The 27,332-nt window shown below is 33.9% G+C and overlaps 3 protein-coding genes across 5 annotated transcripts; all 3 read right to left on the bottom strand.

Moving 5' to 3' along the window:
- Window positions 1-5,363: 5,363 nt before the first annotated feature.
- On the bottom strand, window positions 5,364-6,208 carry LOC116159841 (putative nuclease HARBI1). The gene is made up of 3 exons (XM_031472924.1): window positions 6,045-6,208; window positions 5,822-5,993; window positions 5,364-5,734 (listed from the first exon to the last, which is right to left on the bottom strand). The coding sequence occupies exons 1-3, from the start codon at window positions 6,144-6,146 to the stop codon at window positions 5,364-5,366; spliced, it is 645 nt and encodes a 214-aa protein (XP_031328784.1). The 5' UTR covers window positions 6,147-6,208.
- A 9,748-nt stretch (window positions 6,209-15,956) lies between these two features.
- LOC116159437 lies at window positions 15,957-20,689 on the bottom strand. The gene is made up of 8 exons (XM_031472405.1): window positions 20,591-20,689; window positions 20,096-20,240; window positions 19,121-19,489; window positions 18,810-19,075; window positions 18,575-18,756; window positions 18,262-18,421; window positions 17,819-17,949; window positions 15,957-17,404 (listed from the first exon to the last, which is right to left on the bottom strand). Exons 1-8 carry the CDS (start codon window positions 20,655-20,657, stop codon window positions 17,072-17,074), a joined length of 1,653 nt encoding a protein of 550 aa, XP_031328265.1. The 5' UTR covers window positions 20,658-20,689; the 3' UTR covers window positions 15,957-17,071.
- A 2,152-nt stretch (window positions 20,690-22,841) lies between these two features.
- On the bottom strand, window positions 22,842-26,937 carry LOC116159436. 3 transcript variants are annotated; one of them, XM_031472404.1, is made up of 7 exons: window positions 26,846-26,937; window positions 26,409-26,533; window positions 24,852-25,566; window positions 24,612-24,799; window positions 24,409-24,562; window positions 23,921-24,159; window positions 22,842-22,953 (listed from the first exon to the last, which is right to left on the bottom strand). In XM_031472404.1, exons 1-7 carry the CDS (start codon window positions 26,898-26,900, stop codon window positions 22,924-22,926), a joined length of 1,506 nt encoding a protein of 501 aa, XP_031328264.1. In that variant the 5' UTR covers window positions 26,901-26,937; the 3' UTR covers window positions 22,842-22,923. The 3 variants fall into 3 exon arrangements, with proteins under 3 accessions (XP_031328264.1, XP_031328262.1, XP_031328263.1); XM_031472402.1 differs by lacking the exon at window positions 22,842-22,953 and having other exon boundaries at window positions 23,708-24,159; XM_031472403.1 differs by lacking the exon at window positions 22,842-22,953 and having other exon boundaries at window positions 23,708-24,159; window positions 24,615-24,799.
- Window positions 26,938-27,332: the final 395 nt, after the last annotated feature.

The raw sequence follows: 27,332 nt of genomic DNA, 5'->3' as shown, positions 1-27,332 counted from the left end.
TGTATGAGCCATTTTAGAAACAAATCCCCATTAACCCATCCATTTTCCTGGCATAATCCTAAGCAACCTGGTAGAGCATGGTCTAAGAGATCTTGTTTCATTTTTTTTCTTGGATATATGATAGCTGGAGGAACATAGGTCCCAATCGCATTCATGGAACAAATCGCTGTAAAGTGATTACCTCTTTCCGCGCTAGACAATATGCCAACTTGCTTGCGGCCTTTGGTTGCGAATATTTTTGCAGACTTGGAATGTACAGTAGAAAATCCACTTTCATCTACGTTCCAGATTTGGTTTGGCGACAGATTATTGTCGTCAATAACCTTTGTTAAGATTGAAAAAAACTCCTTAATTTTGGGTTTATTAAATGCTTGTGCTCTGGCTAGTGAAGTTTTTTCTGGTAGTCGCAAACTTATTGAAGGATTTCTTTTTAAAAATCCGTGCACCCAATCCCACCCTGCCATTTTCTTTGTTTTATTAAAAGGATGTGGTAAGTGGTTGGACTCTGCTATGTCAAACGCCAGTCTTCGAAGTTCTACCATGTTTAATCCAAAAAAACGAACCTCAAGATCTCTTAAATGGGAGACCAGTATTTCTTCTAACTCCTTGCTAAATGTAGGACGCTTACCTCCCAAAAAACCTTTACTGGAAGCTGTAGCAAAACGGTTCTTTTGATGAAATCTTCTACGTAACGTGCTTGCAGGTACATTGTAAGTTTTTGCAGCCCGTTTCCAACCCATCTGTTTGTTTCTTACTTCTTCCAATGCAGATTTCATATCATCTTCTTGCCACGACTGCCGTTTCTTATTTATAGACTCGCCCATTTCTAAAATAAAATATGAAAATACTGCATTGGCTATGATGGCACCCTATGTCAACAAATCCGGCTATGATGGCACCCTATGTCAACAAATCCGGACGTTTAAGGTGCCATCATTGCCTAATACGCAACGAAGCAAACAAATTTATTTTACACCACCAAATTCTAACCTAACTTGTTTCTGGCTTGAATAGAGCATGCACAAGGCACGCTTCTTAACATATAAATTAATACATTAATATTCCTCAACAAATAATTAATTATTAAAACGTAATAACGTACCTGTCAAAGATGAATCACCACCAACAAATTTTTTTAAACTTTATTTTTTCCACAACCACGCTTAATTCTAAAGTTTCCGTCGTGTACAGTCCCATTTGACACATTTATACAGTACAGTGTGAAGTTGGCAGATTCTGTTATGGTTGCATTCAATAGTTATCGATAGGGTGCCATCATACCCAGGGTGCCATCACAGACTGGTCTCCCCTACTTGTTTTTCTGTTTTTGATGTTTTTTGAAATTTTCTTTTTGGTCTTTTTAATAGGTTCCCGTTTTTCTATCTTTTTGGATTTTGCCTTCCTAATTGCTATATTATCTGGCGATGTGCCACCAGTTCGACCACGTTTTTTTGCATGCTGTGTTAGACCCTTTGGAACAGGATTTATTTTATCTAACATTTTTCCTGGAGTTGGCTCATCAGTGCTCTTATTTCCACTCCAGTGTGAACAACTTGGCTGCCGAATAGAGTTATCAATGTCGACTAATTCCTACAATTTAACATTTCAACAAATTGTGTATCTTAATAAATCGTTACAAACCATGTTCATCTTTACAGGGGTGCTATGGCTATGTTCGTTTATCCGATGCGACGATTGGGAATTAGGGGACATATTTTCTTTGTTTAATCCTGAACTCTGAAATAAATTATAATTTCTAGGATTCAGTGGATAACATACCTACCTACCTAGGTACTTTAGAAAATAAAAAGCGATATATACCTTGCTCTGTTCTGCTGGTAACGGTTGCTCACTTGGTTCAGGATTTACTTCTATAAATGCATACTCAGGTATAGCATCAGGAGAAAAAGGAATTATTCCGGTAGCTTTAAATCCTGATATAGCGTTGCTTGCGACAGCTGACTTTGACCAAGCTTGTGCTAAAAGTTGCCCGAATTGCAGTCTACCTATTTTCTTATTCGTATTTGTTTTAATGTAATTATTGCAGGCTTCGTAGTAGTGTGACTTTAGGGATTTAAAAACAGCTCTGTCAAGGGGTTGCAAATAATGCGTTGTATGAGGAGGAAGACATAATATAATTATTCCATGTTCGTCGGCAAACTCTAGCATTTCACATAAATTACAGTGCGAGGTATGCCCATCGAGGATCAAGAGAACTTTTCCCATTGGTTTACGTGGCAGGAAATGTTCCTTAAGCCAGTTGAAAAAAATTTCGGTGTTGACATATGCCGACTTTTGGGACATTCGTACGACCGAACCTGGCGGCATTCCGGACGAGTATTCATCTTTGACGTTCTTCCCCTTGAAAATGCAATAAGGAGGTATAAAGGTGCCTTCTCCATTACAGCAAGCAATTAAGCTGATCGTCTCGCCTTTCTCCCCTGAAGTAATGGAGCTAACAGATTTTGATCCCTTGGCAGCTATAACGTGGCCTGGTTTATTATTCAATTGTAGTCCCGTTTCGTCAATATTAAAAATATTGCCGGGTTTATCAAAAAGTTGGTTTTCGGTTAGTACAGTTTCCAATAAAGCAAAATAACTATTGACGGTCTCTCGATTGAGCGCTGTGGAACGTGCAACAGAGACGCCTTCTGCAGTTCTGATGCTAAGATCCGAATGACGATTTAAAAAAAGTTGTAATCAATCATACCCAGCCATTTTTATAACTGTGTTGAACCGATGCTTTATTTTCAACTGCTCTGCAAGTGCAAATGCCATGTATCTCACATCTGACCGGGTCGGCGCAAAACCAAATTTCTGTAGTTTTTTAATATGTGCTACCAGTTTTTGCTCAACTTGATCACCCAAAGTACATGCTGGACCAAGGGATCCTGTTTTTCTCAAATTATTTGAATTCTTTCTTCTAAGAAGAGTAGCTTTAGGGATGTTAAAATTTCTTGACGCTTCATTAACACCCATTGTTCCATTTGTAATGGCCTCGATCGCTTGCCTAAGGTTTTCTTCGGTCCATGCTCCACGTTCAGCTCTCAACTTCCTTTGATATTTGGTTGGCATGTTACAAAAATTCTCTTAAAAAGTAGTCCAACTATCCCTATTTAAAATGGTTCATCTATCCCGTTTGTAGGGGTTAGATGGACCACTATAAAAATTCAGTCTAAGCAGTAAAAGTAATAGAAATCGGGATTTATTATACCTAGGCACGGCATTATCATGCCATTTTTCATTGACAATTCAACTCATGTATAAAAAATCGCATAAGCCGCAGTGCAATTGTCACTTTGACAGCGGCAAAAGTTACCTGCAACTTTTCCAGCGACAAATGCACTAGTGGTTTTTTCACTTATTCATTTTCGAACCAATAATCGCATTATCCTTTCCCATATGACTAGTTTGACGTCTGTCAATAATTGATTAATTTGGTGAATTTCTTGTTCGTTAAATTGTCCTGCCGAATTACACTCGAGGTTTGTATTTAAACCGAGTAAATTTGGGTTGTGGCAATTCAAATCTGTTTCCTTTTAGCAATTGGACTCGAAAAACTGTCAACCTAAAAATGCTCCACCTGCGGTGTCGCATTTTTATTAGTTGACAGTTTTTCTCGTCTAATTACTAGGTAACAGATTTTCATTACCTAAGTGTGGTGTCACACTATGCGTTTTTACCGCTCCCGCTAAAACGGATGCGGTTTGACAGGATGAGATCTACTTGTCACACTATTCCGGTTTAACGGGATGCGTTTTTGCTATATTTTGGCAGTCTAAGTAGTGTCATGTCTCAATAATTGTTAAAGATGGTTTATGCGCTTGAGGCGAAGGGGCTATTGCGAAAGCAGATATATTGTCAATATTAGATTGATCCTTTTAATTCCGGACGAGAATCTACTAATAGGTTCGCGAAGTTTTATGAAAAAATTCGAATGAACAAGAAAAAATTTTTTGTATAATACCGAATGTCCAAAAATTCAATTTCTACCCATGATTTCTCCCTACAGCTTTTGTCTACATACTCTTTAGATTGTTTTTCCCACAGTGCAGTTTTTGCATGCACGCACTAGATGAATAAACCGACATCAAACATTGTAAACCTAACAAAACACCCGGTTGCAACGCTCAGTGTGACAACTGGATGACAACCAACGTGCAACAACACGTGGTTTCATGTCATTGGGGCTGTCATGTCATCCTGCGCAGCGGCAGCAGGACGCGGTTGCATCCGGTTGGTGCGGCGAAAACGCATATATGTGACTGGTACCATTTAATAACGTGTGATATTATCATCCCGTCAAACAGGAGCGTTTTAGCGGGAGCGGTAAAAACGCATAGTGTGACACCACACTAAACAACCCAAATTTACTCGGTAAAATACAAACCTCTTGTGCAATTATAAGTGATAATAATTATTTCTGATACTTACTTTGACTAAAATTACTACAAGAAACTTCAGCAGGAAAAAATTTCGCTCCACACAAAAGTTTTAACAAATACTGTGACACGTGCACGCAACATTTAGACACCTCTGTCTGTTTATGGCGAGTATGACGACTGCATGCGCTGAACCTAAACAAATGGCGCATTCTCTCTATCGTCGTTTTAGAGATACTCAACTGGTCCATCTAAGGCGGAGGTCCATCTCTCCCGGAATTACCCTATTAAGAAGAGAAATATGATTTTTCTTTAAATTGTTTTTCTATTTTATGCAATAGAATGGAGCGATGACGAAACAAGAATGTTACTTGATCTGTACGAGCAATGGATGGGACAAGTAGGACCTTTAAAAAAATTTAAAACAAAAAAGGTGATGTGGGTAAACATTGCGGAACGCATTAATAAATATTTTCACACTGGCAAGACCGGACTGCAGTGTGAAAATAGATATAAAACTGTATTAAAGCGTAAAAAAGCTGCTGTTGAAAATAACATGACCTCTGGAAGCTCTAGAGCGCTTGTACCATTTGAAAATGAGTTAAATAAAATTTCGGCTTCTGATGATTCCATTCAACCTGAAGTTACTGGATCATCACGAGGTGTCACAATTATAAAAAGAAAAAGAGAGACATCACTTTCTGAAGAACCAGTTGCAGAATGTAGCTCTGACGATATGCCCAGTACAAGCCACACTCCTCAACAGAAGACAAAAAATAAAACAATACAAGAAACATTACTACAAATATTTGAAGTGAAAGAAAAAGCACGTGAACGGCGCCACAGGGAGAAGTTACAATTAATAAAACAAATTTTAGGAAAAGAAAACCTCGAAGAAAATGTATCTAAGTAGTATTGTTATAAGATATAATATTTACATATTCTTACATTATTATAACTTTTAAGTATCTAACCTAATACCTATATTAAACTCATTTTTATATTATTGCGCTTGTCTTCGCCTTTTTTTCGCTGCTGCCATTCAGTTTCTCCTCTAGCACCTTCTTGAAAACGTTCTTCGTATTCAATGTCATCAATTATTACGTCATCAACATTGATACAAAAATTGTGGAGGGTGCAGCAGCTTATTATAAACTTTGTTGCAGTTACAACAGATTTCATATCCAATCTGGTTAATTGGCGAAATCTGCTTTTTAAAATGCCAAAAGTGTTTTCAATTAAGACACGAGTAGCACAGAACTTCTTATTATAGTTAACTTGGTCAGGTGTTAGCTTTCCATAATCTTTATATGGAGTTAAAAGCCATGGTCTTATGAAGTATGCTCCATCTCCTAAAATGTGATATTTGGTACCACACAGGTTTGGTAACAGAGCTAATATTTCCGACATTTTGAAAACACGAGAATCATGCACTTTACCCGGTATGCCTGTAAAGACATCTATAAATCTACGCTTGTAGTCACATATGCCTTGTAGTGTTAGGGATGGTATGTCATGTCTGTTAACATAAGTTGTTATCTTGTGAGCAGGCGTTCTAATCGTGATTGACGTTCCATCAATACATCCCACGACACCTGGAAATCCAGCTACCTAGAAAAATAGTTATAATACAAAAATTGCACAAATACGAAATGTATGCACCTTTTTGAATTCTTTTTCTATTTGTTCCAATTCTAGAGCAGACTTTGGCATTTTTATAATGTCTGGGCCCAATTCTAACAGAAATCCCATAAACCGGTCCATCACTCTGTGAAACGATGATTCAGTTATATTGAACCTTTGTCCAACATCTTTAGTTGTGCATTTATTGCCAACGAACCTATATAAATACACATTAATAAAGTCTGAAGTTACTTATAAAATTATACCATAAAAATGCATATGTATGCACTTCTGCAGGTATAGGTACCCGACCACCATGTCCATCATTTTTCGGGAAATATTTCGAGTTTTGAAATTTGTTAATTAATAACTGCACTGTTGTTCTTTGTAATCGAAAGTATTTCTGAAACTAAAAATCAATTTAATGTCAATTCCTTTTAGGCTTAACAGTACCTACCTGATCGTCGCTTAATTTATTAAGTACTTCATCCACAAAGTTTTTAATTTTTGGTAACTTCACTCTCTCCTTTAACAAGGCAACAAACTCCTCATCCTCACTACTACCTACTGCTGCTGCTAGATAAAATGGCTAAACATAAAACCGCCTTTGCCTCTTTGCTTGTGGCCATTTTCAAATAAACCCTCGAAATAAACACAACAAAAAACAGCTGATCAATTCCAGTGCCGCACCTGCTCAAGACCTCGTGCGGAACTTTTTGCACTAAATGCAACAAATGCGACACCAGTTTACCAATGGAATACGAATACTTGCACTCAGTGGCGTAGCGTGACCTATAAAAATGGGGGGGCACTAGGGCTGTGAGGTTCATGAAAATAAAAATCAGGACACGGTGTAGTAGTGAGGGTTGGGGGCGAGAGTAACCGGGGGGTGTGGGGGGTATGGAAAACCCCCCAGGAGAAGGGGGGTGCGGGGGTTCCCCCCCGCAAAATTTTTGAAATTTTGGTAGCTTTATATGTGTTTTTGGACTAATTTACGTCTTTCTCAGATCACAAAACCTTGTAGTGTGATTTGTCCTAAAAATTTAAAAAAACAATTTCGAAGTTACGAAGTGCCCCCGGGGCACGGGAATGAGAATATTTAAGATGACAGTTACAAAAATAAAGCACCGAATGGGCAAGTATGCATCCAAATCCGTAATTTATTGAATGTACATCGAAATTATAAAAACTAATGTGTACCTACGTTAATTGAAAAACTACTTCACTTAATAAAATGCCATTCTACGTATGGAATTATTAGCAAATTTTTCAACTAATTTCTGAGTATTTGCTGGTTCCATAAGCGCCTTGGTCATATCTTGCTCAATAGCCATCAGCGCCAAACCGGATAGTCGATCTTCTACCATTGTGCTCCTAAGGTACGTTTTCAATCTTCTTAGGCACGAAAAAGACCTTTCCGAAGTAGCGGTTGTAATAGGCCAGCATAAGGATATTTCTAATAACTGTAAAATTGTTGGCACGATTTCCACCAAAGAGTTCTTTAGAAATTGATTGATTGTATGTAATAGCATAGTATCTCCGTCTTGCGCACTTTGATTAAAATGACTTGCAGCGAAGGTCCTATAAATTTGGAGCTCAGAGTAAAAACTGTCTTCAAGCTGATAAAATTTTTGAATATTACGCACTTCAGTTTCGTTTATAGGCTCCGTCCACTTAAATAACAGCTTACCGATAATCATAATTTTCGAATAGTCGTTTTCGGAAAATCGGGTCTTTAAATTAGAAAGGATGGTATCAAGTCCTTGGAAATAAACCTGCACCTTAAAAATGTCTTGAGGTGTTTCTGCAAAAAATCCAGGTTCCCCACTGTTGTAGTCTAACCTCGCAGGTACTTTCCTTCTTCTGCTAAGTGTGGGTTTTGCTATGTCTATGTCGGGGGATTGTGATTCAATTTTGTCACATAGCTCTTCGGTGTCTCTCCAGATCCGCATGAAAGATTCGTCATTTCTTTTTAACTGTAAGCACTTAAGTAGCGTATTTAACTTAGGAAGTAAAGAATGTATATCTAAATTTTTATTTTGAAGTTCCTTTGAAAAAATGTCAGTCAATGACAAAATGCTGCACAAAAATTTAACGGAAAAAATAAAACCGAAATCAGACATGTTCTTAAGCAACCCACTGGCGTCTGCCGACGCTTTTGCGTTACATTTGTCATTTGAAATTATTATTAGCGTTTTAAAAATTTCAGGTAATTCTTCAATAATCACAGAAAGAGCCCGATGACGAACAGTCCAACGAGTTTTAGAAAGATTCTGAAGTCTTTTAAAAGTTGGTTGATTCTCACTTTTCTTGCAAATATTTTCAAATATGGCATATCTCTTGGCTGATGCACAAATTGTAGTATACAAGGAATTGACGCAACCAAGAGCATTTCTTAGTTCTTTCACTTCGTTGCAAAATCGCATAACAGCAAGATCAAGCAGATGAGCATGACAGTGTGTATATAATGCTCTAGGCTCATCTTCTTTAAACCTTGCTGCAACACCATTAAATTCTCCACTCATATTGGATGCCCCATCGTACGCCTGACCCCTAATTTTGGAAAGGTCAAGACCTAAATTTCTCAAAAAGTTCTTTATAATGTGATGTAGGTTTGCACCGGTTGTATTTTCAACATCTATAAAGCCTAAAAAACGTTCTTTCACTACAATCCCACTATCATCACGAAATGGGTACCTCACACAAACAGAAACTTGTTCTTTCGTCGAAATATCGGTTGTTTCGTCACAAATTATTGAATAGCACGACGCTAAATTTATTTCGTTTATTATTCTATCTAAGATGGATGTTTTAACAATCTCGATCATTTCATTTTGAATCGTGGCGCTAGTGTAAGATCGAATTTTCGACTCCGTAAAATCTGTCATTTCGGGTTTATCTCGCAAACGCAGTTGCAACAACTCCAAAAAATTACCCTTATTTAAAGATGTTGCACTTTCATCATGGCCTCTCAGAGCTATACATTGCTTCCCCAAAAATAAAATGTTTTCAAAAATAAAACTCACGTAATCCCAGTTTAATTTCACTTGTTTTGCTCGTGTTGATGACAATGCATCTGCTACTGTACTTCCCTTCGATCGCATTTCACTCAAAAATAGCATTGAAGATCGATGTGTATCACATTTTTCATGCTTCTTAAATTTTTCTATGGCCTTTTTCCAATTACTGACACCTACTGTGGTAAATGACTCTTCTCCACGCCCCTTTTTAACACGTTGAAATACACGACAAGGAAAGCAAAAGGCAGTCTTTGATAATACTGTACTCAAGCCACTTAAAATCAGAGTACCAAGATGATTTAAAAGAACGCATTTTCCCAAGCACTACTTCTTTTGGATAGTTAACACTTGGTTGATAAGGTCCAGCAGTTAAATCCACACTTTCAATTCCTGTTCCAGGGTCTCGCTCTTGTGAACCAGGTTTTCCACTTTTGCGCACTTGATAATCTTCAACTTTTCCTCCTCTGGAATGTTCATCAGTGCTCTGATCCGCTGGTGCCGTGTATGACTCTTTCGATGACTGTGAGGTAGATGGTATTTGAGAAGAGTCATTTGTAAAGTTACTAGGGGTAGAGTCTTTTGATGGTCGTGACTTTCTCGTCACAATGACAAATTTATCCATCCTCTTCCTTTTCGGTTCGCGAATCGCGAAGACGCGAATAATAAATAAACTAATAACTAACCACAGAAGCACCAAAAACTCACTAACTTGATTTTAGATGAAGGTAAACTGATAGAAAGTCTATATAATACTTAACACTTAAAAAAGACGCGCAAACTTACTGACTGACTAGTGACTAACGAGTAACGACTATCATAAGTATTTTATTAACGCGGAAGCGCTGGCGCGTCGCGTCCGCGTGGCGCCACCTTATGGCTTAAGTCAGTGGTACCTGGTACCAGCAGCGTACGGTTGTCGGTTGACCACTAGGGAGGGGGTTAAAATTTAAAATCCTCCATTGGCGCCGTTGCCGTAAATTCAAGATATTCAGTAGCATAAAACGGAACCGTGCGCAATCATTTAAAGTACCATGCGTTTAAAATGCATTTAAAACGTCGGAAAATTCGTCAAGTTAAATAAATTATTACGGAATTTCACTTCTAAGGGCCGGTCTATTCATCTTCCAGTAAATTTAATGGGCAAGTAAGTACCTAGACAACGATTGTGTCAACAATGGTATCCATGGAATTTACCGGCAGATTAAAGTTACAGCCGTTACAGGGAGGTGAATAGATCGGGCCTAAGTTGCATTTAAATAATTGGAAATAACGAAATAAGAGTTTATTATTTTATTGGTTTATCATCAATGAATAGGCGTGTTATTTGTGTGTATAATGCTTGATGAGGACTATCGCCGGTTGTTAAGTTGGGGGGGCACGTGCCCCCCCGTGCCCCCCCGACGCTACGCTTCTGCTTGCACTACAATGACCAATGGTTTATAAAAATTTGCACTCGGTGCGCATTTTTTCACCAATGGATTTCGCTATAATAGTCGACATACACATGTCATATTTACGTCGACAATTTGTATTCGTGTCAACAATGTCGAAAATTGTAGACTAATGTCGACTGAACGATATAGGTTAGGTTATAATCAGCTGGTGAGTTTGTATTTGATCAAGATTTGTGAATAATTTGAATATTACAGAGATAATAATGAGTAACCGTGGTCGAAGGCCAAACATTAACTTTGAACGTTTAAAATTTCAATTAATAAAAGATAAGGGACGACCTGCTGCAAAATGTCTTGTTTGTGAAGGCATAGTGAAGAACACAGGAGCAGGTAGACTTCAATCACACACACTGAAAAAATCCGTTAGTAAGTCATAGAGAAAAATTGGTTAAGAATACAACATGTTCTAATGAAATAGGTGACACGTAAAACAACTTGTATCAGATACAAGTACAAACTCGTTATAAACCTTTTGTAAGTACCTATATAACGTACTAAAACAAAATTGTTTTTTAAACAAGATTGTGTGCCTACAACACATACAACTACAGTATTATATAGGTACCTACTGAAAAATTGCAATTATAAAGGAAAGTTACCTAAAACGGGACACTGTTTAAAATGGGACACTGTTAGTTTTGCAGTGATGCTTAGGCGCCACCTATTGCGAAACGTTATATGTGATTGTCCACAGAGAAAGACATCTGCTACAGTTTTACCGAAGCTCCGTTGGTATCACAAGCGGCTACAGGTGAGTTTGAAACTTTTTCACAATTTTCGTATAAGAAATTTAGTTAACAATCGTAAGCGTACCCTTTTATCAGTTGGTCAGATTGAAACGCTACTACAGTTATTAGTTTCCCTATCATATGCCTTTACTTTAAAGGTAAAATTATTGGGTTCAGTTTGTAGGTTACAAAATGGTGTTTTGTTTTTAGTCGATGTTTACATGTTGATAAAATGGGACACCGGCCGTCTTGCTAAAACGGGATAGTATCCCATTTTATAAACACGCGGTGTTTTCTATCCTATTATTCTGTGCCGAAAGGTAATATTCATGTTGTAATTTTTCTTGCTTATATAAGGAACTTCCGAAAAATAAATATGGCACCAAGGAAAACAAATCGTCAGTCCTGGTCGGAAATCGCAAGTTTATATTTTGATATCATATTTCCATAAATTATAAATAAAATGGCGGTTACTGCTTTCAAGCTAGGTATGTTATTAGAAACGATGGGAATGATGTACACAAAAAATCAGTAAATCCTATTAGTTGATGCGGTTACTGCTTTTTAGTGTAGTATTTTCCCCAACGGATTGCATTATTAACAACAAAACGCATTTCGCTTTATTAACTTTATTAAAGAATTTTCTTATCAGTAAGTGTTACAAAATAGTCAAAATTAAAAATTCAATCAAAATTTCATTAATGTAAAAACCAGGGTAAAAACAAACAAAAAAAACCCTTTAAATATCATCTAACTTTCAATCTTAAGTCAGCGGCTGTATCATTGAAGAGAAGATTCTGCCAAAATTGTTTGCGATTTTCAGGTATCAATGTTAACAAATTTTGCAAAATCGCTTGCTTTCTTTCTTCTTTAATCCCTCTTGCTTTGGAAATCACTGTTGGTGGTTTGAAGCCACCTTTGGCTACTTTAAATTTCAAAAAATGTAAATCTTTGGTTTCATTTGAACCGAAACTTGTTTTATAAAATATAATTAAAGAGACCTCGTCGAGCAACAACTTCAACCATATCTTTTAACTAGGGTCGAGGTGTTGTATGATTTATTTTGTAAATTGACGAGTTATCAGGCCAAAGAAAGAAATCTTCCAGCTTCATTTCTTTGGTATCCACTTTTCCAGAATTAGCTGATTGAACGCAAGATACAAAATCAGAAAAGTCATACACTTTTTTCATCCGCTGCAAAGACTTATGCCCTAGTTCAAAATATCTAAGGGTTATTGTTTATGCTGAAATTTCATTAGAATTGATAATGTAGACTAAGTAAGAGAACAGTTACCAGTTCTTGTTTTGGCCTGCACAGTTATCAAGCCCAATTATTATATTTTCTACATCACGCATGTGCAACATACATGCATGAATAAAATTGTGCTTATCAAATCTTCCTTTTTACGTCCTGCTATGCACTCATGCCAGAGGCACGCAAAGGGCTTGATTTTCTGTTTTTTTTTCCAACTGCGACAAAGGTTTCGTTGAAAACGTTTATTCTTTGTAGAAACACAACTCTTTTAAACATATCAATTCTGTCAGCTTTTTGGAGGAACTGTAATTATGGTACACCAATACCACCACAGTTTATATAAAGAAATGAAAAAGAAGAACCAACTGACAAGCTTCAACTTAAACGCGCAAATGACATTTCTGGTGGGGCATCTCGCGATAAGGTCATGCAGTTGCTAGATTAAAAAGCAGTATCTCCATTTTGTGTGGGAGATACTACCTTTAAGTCTTGTATATGGTTCTTACTATCTTTTTGCTTAGGAATATTCAACAACAAGTGGAGATACTGCAATGTCGATCATTTACCACACCAATGCATGAGCACTTACGGCTTTCTAACTTTGCAAGGACCGGTAAAATAGTGTAAGGAACCTATAGCAAGTAGAAAACCAACAATGGTAAAAATTGGAGATACTGCCTTCTTGCTTAGGACGGCAGTACAGATGTCAGAAGACTAGCATACCAGTTCGCAGAAAGGAATAATATAAGGCATTTCTTTAATGCTACACAGAGAAAAAAACTGTTTTAACTCAAAAAAATTTTCTTTGGTCTAAAGAAATTTCGACTTTAAATAGCGTCAATGAATATTTCTTTCAAGGTTAAAGAAGATTTCTTTGGATTTATAAAGAAATATTACCATTACATAAACAAAATATTATTTGACTATAATAAAGACGTATTGTTGTTTCAAAAAAATTATTTTTTTCGATTTATGAAATATTTTGTTAACTACCATAAAATACTTTTTACAACGAAAAAACATTTTTTTCAACTAAAAGAATAATATTTCAATGCAAAACTGCATGTTTATTGACATAGTTTTTATTTGATTCCAACAAAGTGTCATTTACTTTAATTTAAATAATTAATTCTTTGGATGTAGAACAATTTATGTTCATATAAGAAAAAATGTGTTTGCATTTAGTGCTTTATGCTTTGTATTTAATAAACAATACACTTAAATTAAGAATAGTAATTCATTGAAATTTTCTGTACCTAAACAAATAAAAAATATTTTGTTGAATATTTTTATTATTTTCGTTATTTATAAATGCAGTAGAGATACTATACAAAAAATAAGATAATAATAACATAACTAAACTAAAACTAAAATACACACAAAAACAAATAAGTCCAGTGTTGTCACCAAAATTGGTTTTTAATAAGATTTCACAAGAGTTCTGTCACTAGAGTGATGCGTACACTGAGAAAAAAGTTTGCTTAGAGTAAACAAATTTTATTTTGAGTTAACAAATATTAAGTTCAAATATCAACAAACAAATAAAAGATTTCTATTAGCAAATAGTTTACTCAATTATGGTGAGTAAAGATAACTTAACACCTACAAACAGTATTTTCACCATTAAGCAATAAATAATTGAAATCAATCCTACATATTTGTTTGAAGACAATGCTATTCATTAACTGTTAACATACAATCATTATACCCAATGCCACAAACTTTTTAATAGTAATGTTGTAAAATAACTATAAATTTGATATTTACTAACTGTTAAAGAAGGCCAAACTACTATTAAATTTTGTTTAATAATTATAATGGAATATATGATAATATAAATATAAAGGTATTTTATTATTAAGAAATGTTTTGTATTAATTCCGGTATAAATTATACTTACCACAATTTCTCTACTAATCACAAAGTGATTTAAGAATTATGCACTTTGATGGATACAAAATACTTATTAACTGTTAATAAATATTTGATAGGATTAAATGGGATGTAAGTTAAATAATATTAACAACAAAGGATCCAAATCAATGTTTATTTAAAAAAAATCCAGTAGAAAATCCTAAAAATATGTAACTCCCTTAAAAACCTATATGTTTACTTTACTAATAATAAAAAGAAAAATAACAAATTACTTATTCTACTTTAAACATATTTAAAACATATTTTCCACCAGCAACCAAATGTATATTAAACGTCCGTATTCGTTTAAATTGATTGATAGAATAAAATTTAAAGTTATTGGAGAATGTGTTCAACATATAGCTACACCTATCAGGCTGTATAGTGATATCGGTAATAACATTACAAAATAAAAACACACATTCATCTTCTGTAGAAAATATAGACTTTACAATACCAACTACAGGTAATTCACCTTCATCCTCTGGAAGTATCAACGCGCAACCAATTGTGAAATTCACTCCATTAAATTTAAATGACTCAACTTCGAAAAGAGATGCTGAATTCGGTACGCGATCTTTTAATAAAATTCTATGGGTTTCATCCATTGTGTTTTTTGTTTTTCCAAACTCTAAATTATCTCGTAACCCAATTTTGCTATGAAAACGGTAACAAAGTTGAAGTTGATATCGAAGTGATAATGTTTTTAAGATGTTAACTCGCGATGTGACAATGTGTGCATTGGTTTTTCCAACCCGGTGGAACGCTTCAAATCGAATGGATGATACTCTACAAATGGGTCCAATTTTTTCTATTATACTTGGGTAATGAGTCAAAAAATGGTATTTGGGTTTAAGTTTTTCTGTAAATAAATCAAGGTATAACTGATTATGTTGTTTGATCAACTGTTTAAAATATTTCAATTCATCTAAGCTGAACTCTTCTTTAGTACTGCACAATATTACTTCATATAACAAGCAATAAAAAGACCATCCTTCATCTTCACGATCGATCAAGTCGAAAACTAGCAATGAGAAGTACACCACAAACGCTAACATTTCAGAAGCTGACATTGTTAAACACTTTCTTTTAATTTGACTTTCTATTATTGTAGGAATTTTGTTTCCTACATCCAATTTTTGATTGTAATCAAAATACTTAATCCTGCGATTTAACACTTCTAATCTAAAAAATCTTTTTACATATATAAATCGGTATAAAATGTGGGCCATGTCATAACGGCAAACACCCTCGTGTAAATCGTGCATAATATCACATGCAGTATTTATCGTTGTGTGAAAATTGGGTAAATCGTTTAAAATGCAGTATTCCTTGACACCTCTAGTTTTGTTGGACACATCCTGCATATAATTATTTGGATTCCTTATACTAGTTTCATCTTCAACACACATAGAGTCACATTCCACCTTAGAACAGAAACAAAATCGGCAATAATAGCCTGAAGAAAAATTTTCCCTCATACCAAGTAGCGAGTTGACCCCTAAATTATCTCCCAAAACCAAAAATAAACTGAAATAGACTTTAATGTCCTCCCCAGAAAAATTAACATTTATTCCATCGGTTTCCAATTCCAAAATTTCGTTAAAGAATATTTGTAATATAGCTTTATTCCCCAAAATGATTCTGTCCGAAGAATAAAAAAATCCAAATAAAAACAAATTTTGCAGTCTTGATGAATATTGCGGTGGGATTCCCCCAACTGTAAAATATACTGCACCTACTTTATGTAATCCAGCTTGAGTTCCCAAGGGATTACCACATTCAAAATCATCGAAGTATATGATGAGCGGGAGGACAATGTCTTTTTTAAGTCTTTCTTTCATAGTTTTCCATAAAGAAGCATTGAACATGCTAGTAATTGTTTCAGAATTTTTAGACTCCGTATCGATATATTTCAATATAACTGATAATACGTTATCAGTCTCTAAAAAGCGCTTTAAAACCTTATGTATGGGTACAATCTGTGCATTGCACCATCTAAAATCTAAGTAAACTGAACCATGCTTTCTTTTATCCTCCAGCACTCTACCAATCTCTACATTATTTGCTTTAATAAAACTACAACTATTTTCGAAATATTTAAATCTGTTATGTTCAGTTAGAATTTCTTGAAAAGGATTACTTGAAAAAATTGTCTTAAATTTAACGTAGACTTCTTCAGGTATTTTATCAGAGACCGAGTTTAATATAGCAATAAAATTTGAAAATAAATCACCAAATAATTCATGTGTGGTTTCAACTACTTCTTGTATGTATTTTCTTGTCACATTTGTGTTTTTGTAAAATTTTATGAGGAAGGCAATAATCAAATCAAAATAATTATCATTAAACTTACAGTTTTCAATAATTGGTTGATCGTTAATACTTCCAGTGGAGCAAACGCTAGATTCAGTTTCAGTGTATACAGATTGCACGATGATAGTACTTGGAGTATCATTTTGAACATTTGGGTGCTTGGCGTTTATATGCCTTTTTAAACAATAAAGTGTCCTAAATCTCTGTAAACAACTCTGAAACCCACAGGTAAAATTTTCTTCATACTTATGCAAAGCTTTAACATGTGAAACAAAAAAGTCTTTGTTCTCAAATGAACTAAAACATACTCTACAAAAAAACATATTCTACAAAACAAGTATAGCATACGTAAGTAATAGAATAATGAAACATAAATCACTTATACGCGTTTTAACTTATTGATAATATCAATTATATTTGGGATTTTAGTGTCCCATTTTGTATACAGATTGTAAATGGAGTTTTGAATAAATGTCCATATGTGTTCGGATTGGAATTGATACCTTATATGGTATACATGATACGCTTTGAAGCATATATCTAGCGCCTTTAGAACAGTAGCGACAGGATATAATTCCCCAAACATATAGGCATAGGTTTTTTGTATAACTGCTCCGGACCCTTGGACTATAATGAACGGCTGTATGGGAATATCCAGGGAACTAAGCTTCTGTACTTTTGACTCAATAAGAGTTTCCACATCAGCTGGAAACTGAAAATAAAAATAATACAGTTCATATATAACCCTCGTATATAACGTTAACGGGATCCATTTCGTTGAAAATGATATACTTATAGGTTGAAACTCAAAACAGGTCAAATAAATTAATATGACAATGAGTGTAGATACCTACTCCAAACCTACCCTTTACGTACTCATATTGAAAAATTAAATTTAAATAAGAGGCTACATATTTCCTCTATGTCAGTTTCCGAGTTCAGATCCACAAATTATATGCAAAGAACAATATAAAATTTAATAATTAGGATAGTAATTATGATTAATTATTGTCTCGTGATAAGAGAAATGTGAAATTAAGCGTAAATTGTGAATCAACATGGATGTGAATTGATGAAAAGCGGGTTCTAACATTGCATATTTAAAATAAATAGTAATTCACTCTACCTCTGCTTTTAAGATAATTCCCTCCTTGCAATCACTTATTTTGGGCTTCCATTGCTTACTTCCATAAATATGTCTCGATTTGTATGGAAGTAATGACCCCAGTAAGGAAATCATCACATAATGCTTATAATCTACAATAAAAAGAAGTATTAGTTTCTACTGCTCATTTGTTTAGGGGGCTCCTTTCAGATCACGTCCCTGAATATTTCATAATATCCAATGTTTTATATTCTGCATAAGCATTGAATAAAAACACTATTTTGTTCAATGGTATATCTATATACCTAACACATGCATCAAAACGAAAGAGGTAAGTAATATCCAATGATTGAAAGCTTGTCAGTGATGTTCAAAAAATTTAAATTCCAGTTTTTGGTTTTTGAAAAAGTTTTTTTTTCGGTTTGATTCCCTCTAATTTAACTCAACTAATGAAAAACGCTTACCTTTATTAATATTTTCAGAATCCAATATATCTATCAAAATTTTGTCACTATCAATTGTCACAAATTGTTTCCTTAGTTTTATTAATTTAGATATTACAGTTTCCCAACTAGAAAATATGTCTGGTTTTTGCGGATAAATTCTTTCGAAGTCCCTTTCAATCTGAAATTTTAAATAATTAATCATAATAATAGTCAGGTATGCATTTAACAGATAATTTTTAAAATATTTAAACACATCGATATCCAAGTGAAGGTGATACTACCAACTTGATAAGAATAATTATTTTGATACCATAATTCAAAACACACTCACCAACGTTAAACCTATAGTAAGTTTCAAAATAGGATACTCTAACAAATATTCTTTTCCATCTTTTTCTCCCTTCAAATATTGTTGACGCCGACAATGAAAAGTTATATCCCAATGCTTGCAGACTTCTTCAAATGGTTCCCTATTGTGTTCAAGCCAAACGACACTTTTTTTTACAGTCTCATCTGTCAATTAGAAATGATTAACTTAAACAAAACAATACTTAAAATGATGTTACCAGAATCAAACTCTGCACGCTCTTGCACATCGTCGCATGCTTCAGTACTCTTGTCTCCACTCCTAGTTGGCAATATGCCCGATTCTCTAAGAAATGTCAATTTGTTTCTAAATTTATCTACCAGTTTCCCTTTCGCTACACCAGGTTTATTATCTCGGGAGTCTCTTTTCTTTATGGGCGGAAGGTAATACGCTTCTTTAGTTTCGCATGGAAACAATGCGATGATTTTAGAACTCAAGAAATTGAAGTCTTCGTTTTTCAAATGCCTATAAAAGTAACATAAAATGGATACTAAACATAAATAAACTTACGTCGTATAATTCAAAATTTCGGTCGTGATGATATCAACCAGGTAACTTTGACGAGTGCTGTCAAATCCCCCCTTGATGTCATACCAGGATAGAAGTGCTTTCCCTACAGCAGACCCACTTAAAAGGTTCTTTAAATCAAAATTTTCTAGGTAGCTTTTTAGCGTTTTCTGTTTTTTAGGTTCACTTTCCGGTTCAGGTTGCGGCTCGGGTTGCGGTAAGGACAGAGGAAAACTATACTCAACTGGATCGGTTAAGTTATATTCCAGTGGATCGGAGCTATGTGAAACTACTGATGGAGATGGTGCGACAGAAGAAAGTATTAGAAAATTGGTTTCCGATACTGATGGTGTAGTGCTCTGTTCGAAATCTCTGCAACATAAAACAAAACCAAAAATCTAAACCATACATATTGCTTCGAATGCTGTTTTATACAGTGATTTTTATGAAACAGATAATTTTTACCAGGGTATATTTTTTATCCTACAAGAAAATGAAATTTTCGCAACTGTGCTGAGTGGAAAAATCAAAGAACGCAATACTACTTTTTTCTATAAAATGAGGATGCAATTTCAATGAATTCGGATACCGAGACAACATTAGTTACCAAAAACAAAATTTGTCTATTTATTTCCCAAGTAAAACAACCAAAAACTGCGAGACAAACTGTTAAAAATTTTTTTGCAAACTCAAAAGTAACTAAATTAAGCAAATATAGCAAACTAGCTCCTGAGTATGTCTATATAGCTTGACATTGTGTATTATGTGGCAAATGGCTCCTTATTTTTTGACCTACATTGCAAATTCACGAACTTCGATCTACAAATTTGATAAAAAATCCACAAGCAAAATTTCATCGCAATTGGTCCATTCGTTTTCGAGATATCGTGCTAACGGATAGGAAGACGGACAGACATCACAAAATTATGAACTCGCCAGGAGCTCGTTAATAAAGAGAGGGATTAAATTTGAACTTACTCGGTGTTACTGGGTGGTTCATTTCGATGCAAATATTGCTCTAATTTTCGCTTAAAAATAATCCTTTCCCCTAACTTCGGAATGATTTCTTTTATATTTTCCCCCTTCAATAATTCAGGGAGAATATCGGATGTTATCCCATGAGCTGAAAGGATAAAACAATCATTTAAAATGTGTCCTAAAGATTCATTTGCAACTCTCAATATTATATGGAAAAGATGGAAATTTTAAATTTGCTATTTGAAGTAAATACTGAAAACCAACAGTCTAAGTAACTGAATTTTACATTATTTAAAATTTTTTTCACCCAATTCTCTAGCAATGAACAATGGATCAATGCAAATTTCTTGTGAATAATTGCGAGTTAAAATGAACTGCAAATCCCTTATGTATAGCATGCGAGGAATGCATGTTTGTGTTTTTTTCTGTCTGTTGCAAAATAGTACTACTACACTACTTTAGAAACTAATAAAGGTACTCACTTAAGTCACTTACCTACAAATACTTCAGAAAAATCCGCTAAACCCGCCGCCTCAACAATTTCCGCTAGATTCCGGTCCATCACAAAATTGAAACTGCACAACAGATGCGATTTGTTGGATTTCGATTTTCAGGAAATAAACGCAAATCACATTGACAATGTTTTATAATATCACCCCAGTAGACTAATTCAATTAACTGCGCAACACTATCAAATCCTCAAAAACAAGATGTAAAATAAAACAAGATGTCAACTGAACACATCAACTTTGCTGTATGCATCAGTATGGTACTTCGTATAATAACGCGCTTACCTCGTCAGCAAAATCATAATGGTTCATAATAAGCTCAGCATTCTTTACTGTTACAAAGTATCATGTTATTTTAGACTTGTAAGCGCTCATCCTAAAGGTGATTTGTTTAAAACTATACCAGTATATTAATATCTAAAATACACACAGATACTATATGATTTTTTATATATTAAAGAATGTCTATCTTAATGTTTAATAAACGATCTTAAGAGTTAAAAACGGTATGTAACGATAAATAAATGTTACCTAAACAAATTGATTTGTTAAATTTAAACAATACTTTTCGCTCAGTGTACTAGGTATACGGTGTTATATTAGAAATCTCGCTGTAACGTAATATAATGGAACCAAAAGTTTCATCAGATACTTCGTATGCTTGCACATGTGTGTCGTAACCAATTGTATGCAACCGTGATGCAAAAAACACAATATCGCTAGAATTAGGGGAGATTATAAAAATTTGATCAATTCTACAAAAACACGTTTTATTATTTTCATCATCTATAAAACTTTCCAGCACAAATCCACACTTGTACAAAATATTATATACTTTTACCCAAGAAACTTCAAAAGCTTCGTCTAAACACAGATTTTCATATGTATTCCTTATAATTGATCTAATACTACTTGACAACTCAGGATTAATAATTTTGTATTGCACATTGGCTGAAAAGCCTTCTTTTGCTAAAATTTTGTATGACAAGCGGAGCTGATTCTTTATTGACAAAGACAGTAAAATATTTTTTCTAGAGGTAATGCTATTGGCAATGCTTTTTAATATTTTATGATAGCCTTCAAACCTCATTGTCCATAAGTTTGTAGGAAGACCAATATTCAGAATTAGTGATGGGTAATGTAGTAATATGTGATGTTTTGGTTTAAGTGTTGTATTAAACAGTTCAGAATATAATACGTGATGTTCTTCAAGTAGTGTTTGAAGATATACTACTGTCTTTTTGATATTGTCTTACAGAATATTAACAATTTCATTGGTTAATAAATAAAACAACCACACTTCATCGTCTTGTGGTATCAGATCACCTACGATCATACCAAAATAAGTCACGAAAGCTAACATTTCTGATGCACTCATGGTAATATAATTTTTTTTCAAATGCTCATTTTTGATTTCCGGTATTGGATTTCCACGGTCTGCCTCACAAATTTTGAAGTATTTTATTCTTTCATTTAAATGTGGTAACGTTATATACTTTCTATTAATTAATTTGTTTATTATATATGCCATTTCATACCTAAGAGTCCCTTCCAACAAATCGTGCATTACATCACATGAAATTTGGACTGTTACGTGAAAACAACATAATTCATTCCAAATGCACGGTTCTTTAATTCCGAATGACAAAGAAGAGGCGTCTTCTTCATAATTTATAGGATTTCTAATTAAACTCATATTGAGAGATGATGAACATTGTGTAATATCTTTTGACATTTTACATATCCTACAAAAGTAAGTCGAGTTAAAACTTTCATTAAAACCAAGTATTGCATTTAGACCTAAATTGTCACCCAAAATTGCAAATAACGTAAAATATATTTGATACTTTCCCGATTTAGTACTAACACATATACCATTAGTTTCTAAATATTTTAGCTCTTGAATGAGGTTTGTGAATACTTTTTTATTGCCAAATTCAGTTCTATCTGATGAATAAAATAACTGGGCCAATAATATGTTATCTAATGTGCTGGAATACAAAGGGGGTACACCAGCTAAGCTAATATAAACAGCACCAATTTTATGTATTCCAGATTTTGACCCAAGAGGGTTGCACGACTCAAAATCATCAAAATATCAATACAAAGGAAACATGTTTTTGTCTTTGTGGTGTACCTTCATTTGCTTCCAAACATTCCCTTGAAAAATACTTGTGATATTATCACCAGTCTGAGAGCATTCGTCTGCCATATAGGACGTAATAGTCTCATAAACACCGGGTACTTCTAAATATTTTTGTAACATTAATCTTAAAGAAATTTTTTGTCCTTCTACTCTTTGAAAAATCATTGTGGGTGTTACAGCACTGCTATGCGGTATAGATTTTTCTGAAATAAAGAAAGATTCTGGTTTAATATAAGAACTTGTCTTGGTAAAAAACTTAAATCTTAAATGTTCTGATCTAAATTCATTAAATACTAATTCAATTTCTTCAAATAATTTTAATAAATTACAACATTTAACACCGCTTAAAGAAAATTCTGTATCATCATTTATACGAAAATTCGATTGTATATATGAAAAAGCACTATTTAGTAATTCTTTAAAAAAGTCTATAATCATTTGTAAAATATTACGAGGAAGTGAAGGTATATTATAAAGTTGAGCAATCATTGTGATAATCTTCGTTTGAAAATCGGACAAAGTGGTTTTTGCTAGACTATTATTGATAATATCTTCAGTTTTGCTACTGTTTAAAAATTCGGTTAGATGGGAAGAGGTGCATGCATCGTCTTCAAAATTAGTTTTAGGTACATTATGTGAATCATGTTTGTGCTCAAACCTGAAATGTTTTCTTAGTCTGTCTAAAAGTGGATAAGATTTGTTACATTTTTTACACTCGTACCTTTCACAAAAAGGATGTGTAAGCTTAATATGGGACACTAAAACATCACCGCTAGTAAATGTTTTCAAACATTTAAAACATTCCATAATGACGCTAATGACAACACTGGACTTATAACCAATCTAATACAATACAAAATATAGATTTCAAGATTATAGATACATATTCGAAACACTTTTTTAAACGCTATTTACATTCTAATAAAAAATATATGAAATTGTAATTACTATAGAAAATACTTAAAAAATATTTTGAACATAAGGTATTTTTAAATCATTCTTTGTTTTTAAATTATACACATACCACTGAATAACATACCACAAATGTCTGCACTCAAAAGAATACTGTGCATCCAATACGTGGTGCACTTTAAAACAAAAGTCAAGTGCAGATAGCACAGAGCTTAGTTTGTAGGTATGATTATCCACGACCACATAGAAACTACTTACATTGCCTAAAGTTGGTCCAACTAAGACCATATACGGTTGAATGGTAAGACCTTTATTATAATAGTAATCTGTTCTTTTCTGCTTTGCGTCTGAAAGGTCTGCTGGTGTTAAAACATGCAAAAGAAGACCATCACGAGCTTCTGTTGAAGACGGTTTCCACACTTGACGTTTAATTCTAGTGCTGCTGCGAGGTGGAATTAGCGATGAAATTAGATGGATCTTTATTGCATTTTTGGAATCTGCAAATAGAAATAAATATACATGTTAATAGTAATAATATAGTTATAAAGCTTATCATAAATAAATTAATCACTTGTTACATTCACGTCACGTGATCAGATGTCCAGTGACTAATCAAACCTTTTAATATTTTCAAGCTAAACCAATCAATTTCATTTCATGTAAACTAGGTTGCAGTTAAAGAAACGAGCAATTACGGTTGATGTTTGAAGAGAAGTGCTTACAATATGATTAAAATAGTTAAGTACCTTGCGTTATTTCTGTGTTCAATAATTCAAGTAAAGTTGCATCAATTGCCGATAGCTGCTTTCTTTTAGCTTCCAGCAACCTATCAAAAAACGTCAGGAATGCTTCTTGAATATCAATATCAACTTGAAACATTTGACGAAAATCATAATCCACCTAAAAGTAGCTTGTAAAAAACAAGTTTTACACATAAAACCGAAACAACTACCAAGTCCGGTGCCCATTGTGTTTCTAAAATGGGCCAGTCCGTAAAGAAATTTTCAATGCTTGATAACGCCGTGCGATTGGCTCTAATGTTGAACGAATTGGTCCAATGCACTAGAACTTCATCTCTGGGCTCAACATTGTGTTTTAACCAGATCTGACTGTCAACAGCTTCTCTTGATGGAATCTCTGAAAAATTTTGTAAATTTAGCGTAATTTTTTACTTTTAAAATATTTTTACCTATATCATGTGGCTGCTCTGTAGGTTTTGTAATACCTAAAGCTTTCTTTAAAGCATAGGTACGATTTCTATATTTATCAATTAGTTTACCTTTGATGGCGGTGATGGGTTTGTTAGTCAATGATCTTCTTTTTGTTATTGGACTTACATAGTAGGTCTCCCTTTTTTCATCTGAAAAAACCTCCACGATTTTTTCCGCTAGACAAGATATTGACGAGTTATCTAGTTTAATATTTTTGTTCAAAAAATATGATATAATGATTTCCGATAAACAATTTCTGTCCGCAAAAGTTAATTTTTTATTTTTTTGTCCTTTAAGTGAGAGCACTCTGCCTAATGCATTGGAAAGTAATAACTCTTTCAAATTTAAGTTAATGACTTGTAATGTGTCATTTAAACTGTTATTAACAGCGCTTTCCAATACGTGATCAGACGTCCAAGATTCAGCGGTTGTCAGAAGAGAAGAAGAAGATGGTCCTGACGTCCAAGTTTCGGTTGTAGTAAGTGAAGATGTAGACGGCCCTGATTCCGTATTAAGAACTAACAAAATATCGTCATTTAGTTTAGGTATTTTTTGTGGCGGTTCTTCTGCAAATATTTCTTGGATTATTACTGGATTTTGCGGCGTTCTGAGAGGTGTTATGTTTTCAACGATAATTTCAGGTTCATTGCCTTGCTCTTGATAATCCAAAGAATTTAAATCCGATACGGATACCTGCTTACAAAAAAAAACAGATAGAAAGTTACACGCAATTGATTCAATTAGATCAAAATTTCAACGGGGGTGGAAACCACCCTTGATTTTTAAATAGGAAAGAAGGGTTAAGAGATGTTTCGTTTTAAAGGTCATTTAAATATAGCTTTTCAACAATATAAGTAACATTCGTTTTGTTTTAGCATCATTTGATAAATGAAAGCTTATATATTTGTACAACACTTTTTAGTTGATTTTTCCGAAAGTACTAAAAGCATACACAAAATAAGGCATTCAAGCTATATATTTAAATGACCTTTAAAATGAGATATCACTCAACCCCTCTTCACTATTTAAAAATTAAGGGTAGTTTTTCCCCCGTTAAAAAGTTGATCTAATTTAATAATCCGTAACTAGCAAACAAAATATCCCCTTTGAATATAAAATTTTCGGTTTTTTCCATATTTTTTGTTGCAGCGAACTAGTACTGATGTGATCTGATCAACCATCTACTTAACCTATACATGATGTTTACTTTGTAACTACAGATAGTTGTCAAAACATGAATAAATTTGATTGTAGAATTGAAAAAAATTCTATGTTTTGTCTTCTTTTTGGAAATCTTTAAATATGTCTTTGTATTTTGTCACCTTAAAAAGCATTTCTTAAGATTATTAACTTATTCCATACCTTTGTTGAGGAATCTGAACGACATGTAATGTAGGTATCTAAAAATTTTTGCAAAACATTTTTGTATCGAGTTGCGCATAACATCCGTTTACTCCACGACCAAAAGTGCACATTTAAGTTAACTAGTAATCGGTATCTGAACTCAGTAACACAATATATTAGTAGGCACGTACCTTTTTCGCGGAACTCAGTGCGTGAATTAAACGGCGGAGTCGTAGTTGATCTCCAATTGCTGGGCACAACTTTTCTATGTGAGAATCGGCGAGTTGTAGAAGGACATCCGGTGTTATCTTCTCTTCTAAACAATAAAAAATGATATTATGTACTAGTCAATTGATTAGACACTCACAACACATCTTAGAAACGCGCATAACTGAGTGAAAATCAAAAAAGACTGCTAGAATGACTACAGTACGCACTTGTTTTAAAACTAAAATCATCAATTCTTCCCCCGAAAGAAATATTCTTTCTACTAAGTAATATTTCTTTGAAACAAAAATAGCATACGCTTAAAGTAAAGGTTGGTTAAAACGTACTTTTATTGATTTTTTTATTTGCGTTAAGATAAAGTTGTTCGAGAGCTCAATACTAAAAATAGAGTTTTACTTACCTTTGAAATTTTCAATCAAATGTTCTAATTCATTGTTTTTTAGTAGCTCGTCCATGATTAAACCACACAACGCACTACGCAGTGAGCGAATAAGTTGCGCTCTCGATGCGTTGCACTTGCACGTAAGCTCGCGTACAATCGCAATTAAACTGAAATGCTGACTACAGAATGAAGTCATGCTTAAATGAAAATTGAGATTTTGCTTGCGTTTAAGAAACCTTTTTTATAACAATGTTGCAGTAAACTTAATCAAGCAAAATAAATACTTTAATCCAAGAAGTATAAGATTTACCGCATAAAGAGTATGGTGCCATTCAGTTGAAAAAATATTTTTTTAATTTAAGAAGTCACCATAGATACTAAACAAAGAAAACCGATTCTAAATAGAAAATTTGCGTTTTTGTACATATAAAGAAATATGTCGTGTGCACTAGAATATTTGCTTTAACCAATGAAATAACTTTCAAAGAAACTATTTTTCTAATTT

This window comes from Photinus pyralis, unplaced genomic scaffold (assembly GCF_008802855.1).
Source record: "Photinus pyralis isolate 1611_PpyrPB1 unplaced genomic scaffold, Ppyr1.3 Ppyr1.4_LG1, whole genome shotgun sequence".
NCBI lineage: Eukaryota > Metazoa > Arthropoda > Insecta > Coleoptera > Lampyridae > Photinus > Photinus pyralis.
The sequence above is the reverse complement of the archived record's forward strand: the minus strand, read 5'-3'. Positions and strand labels throughout refer to the sequence as shown.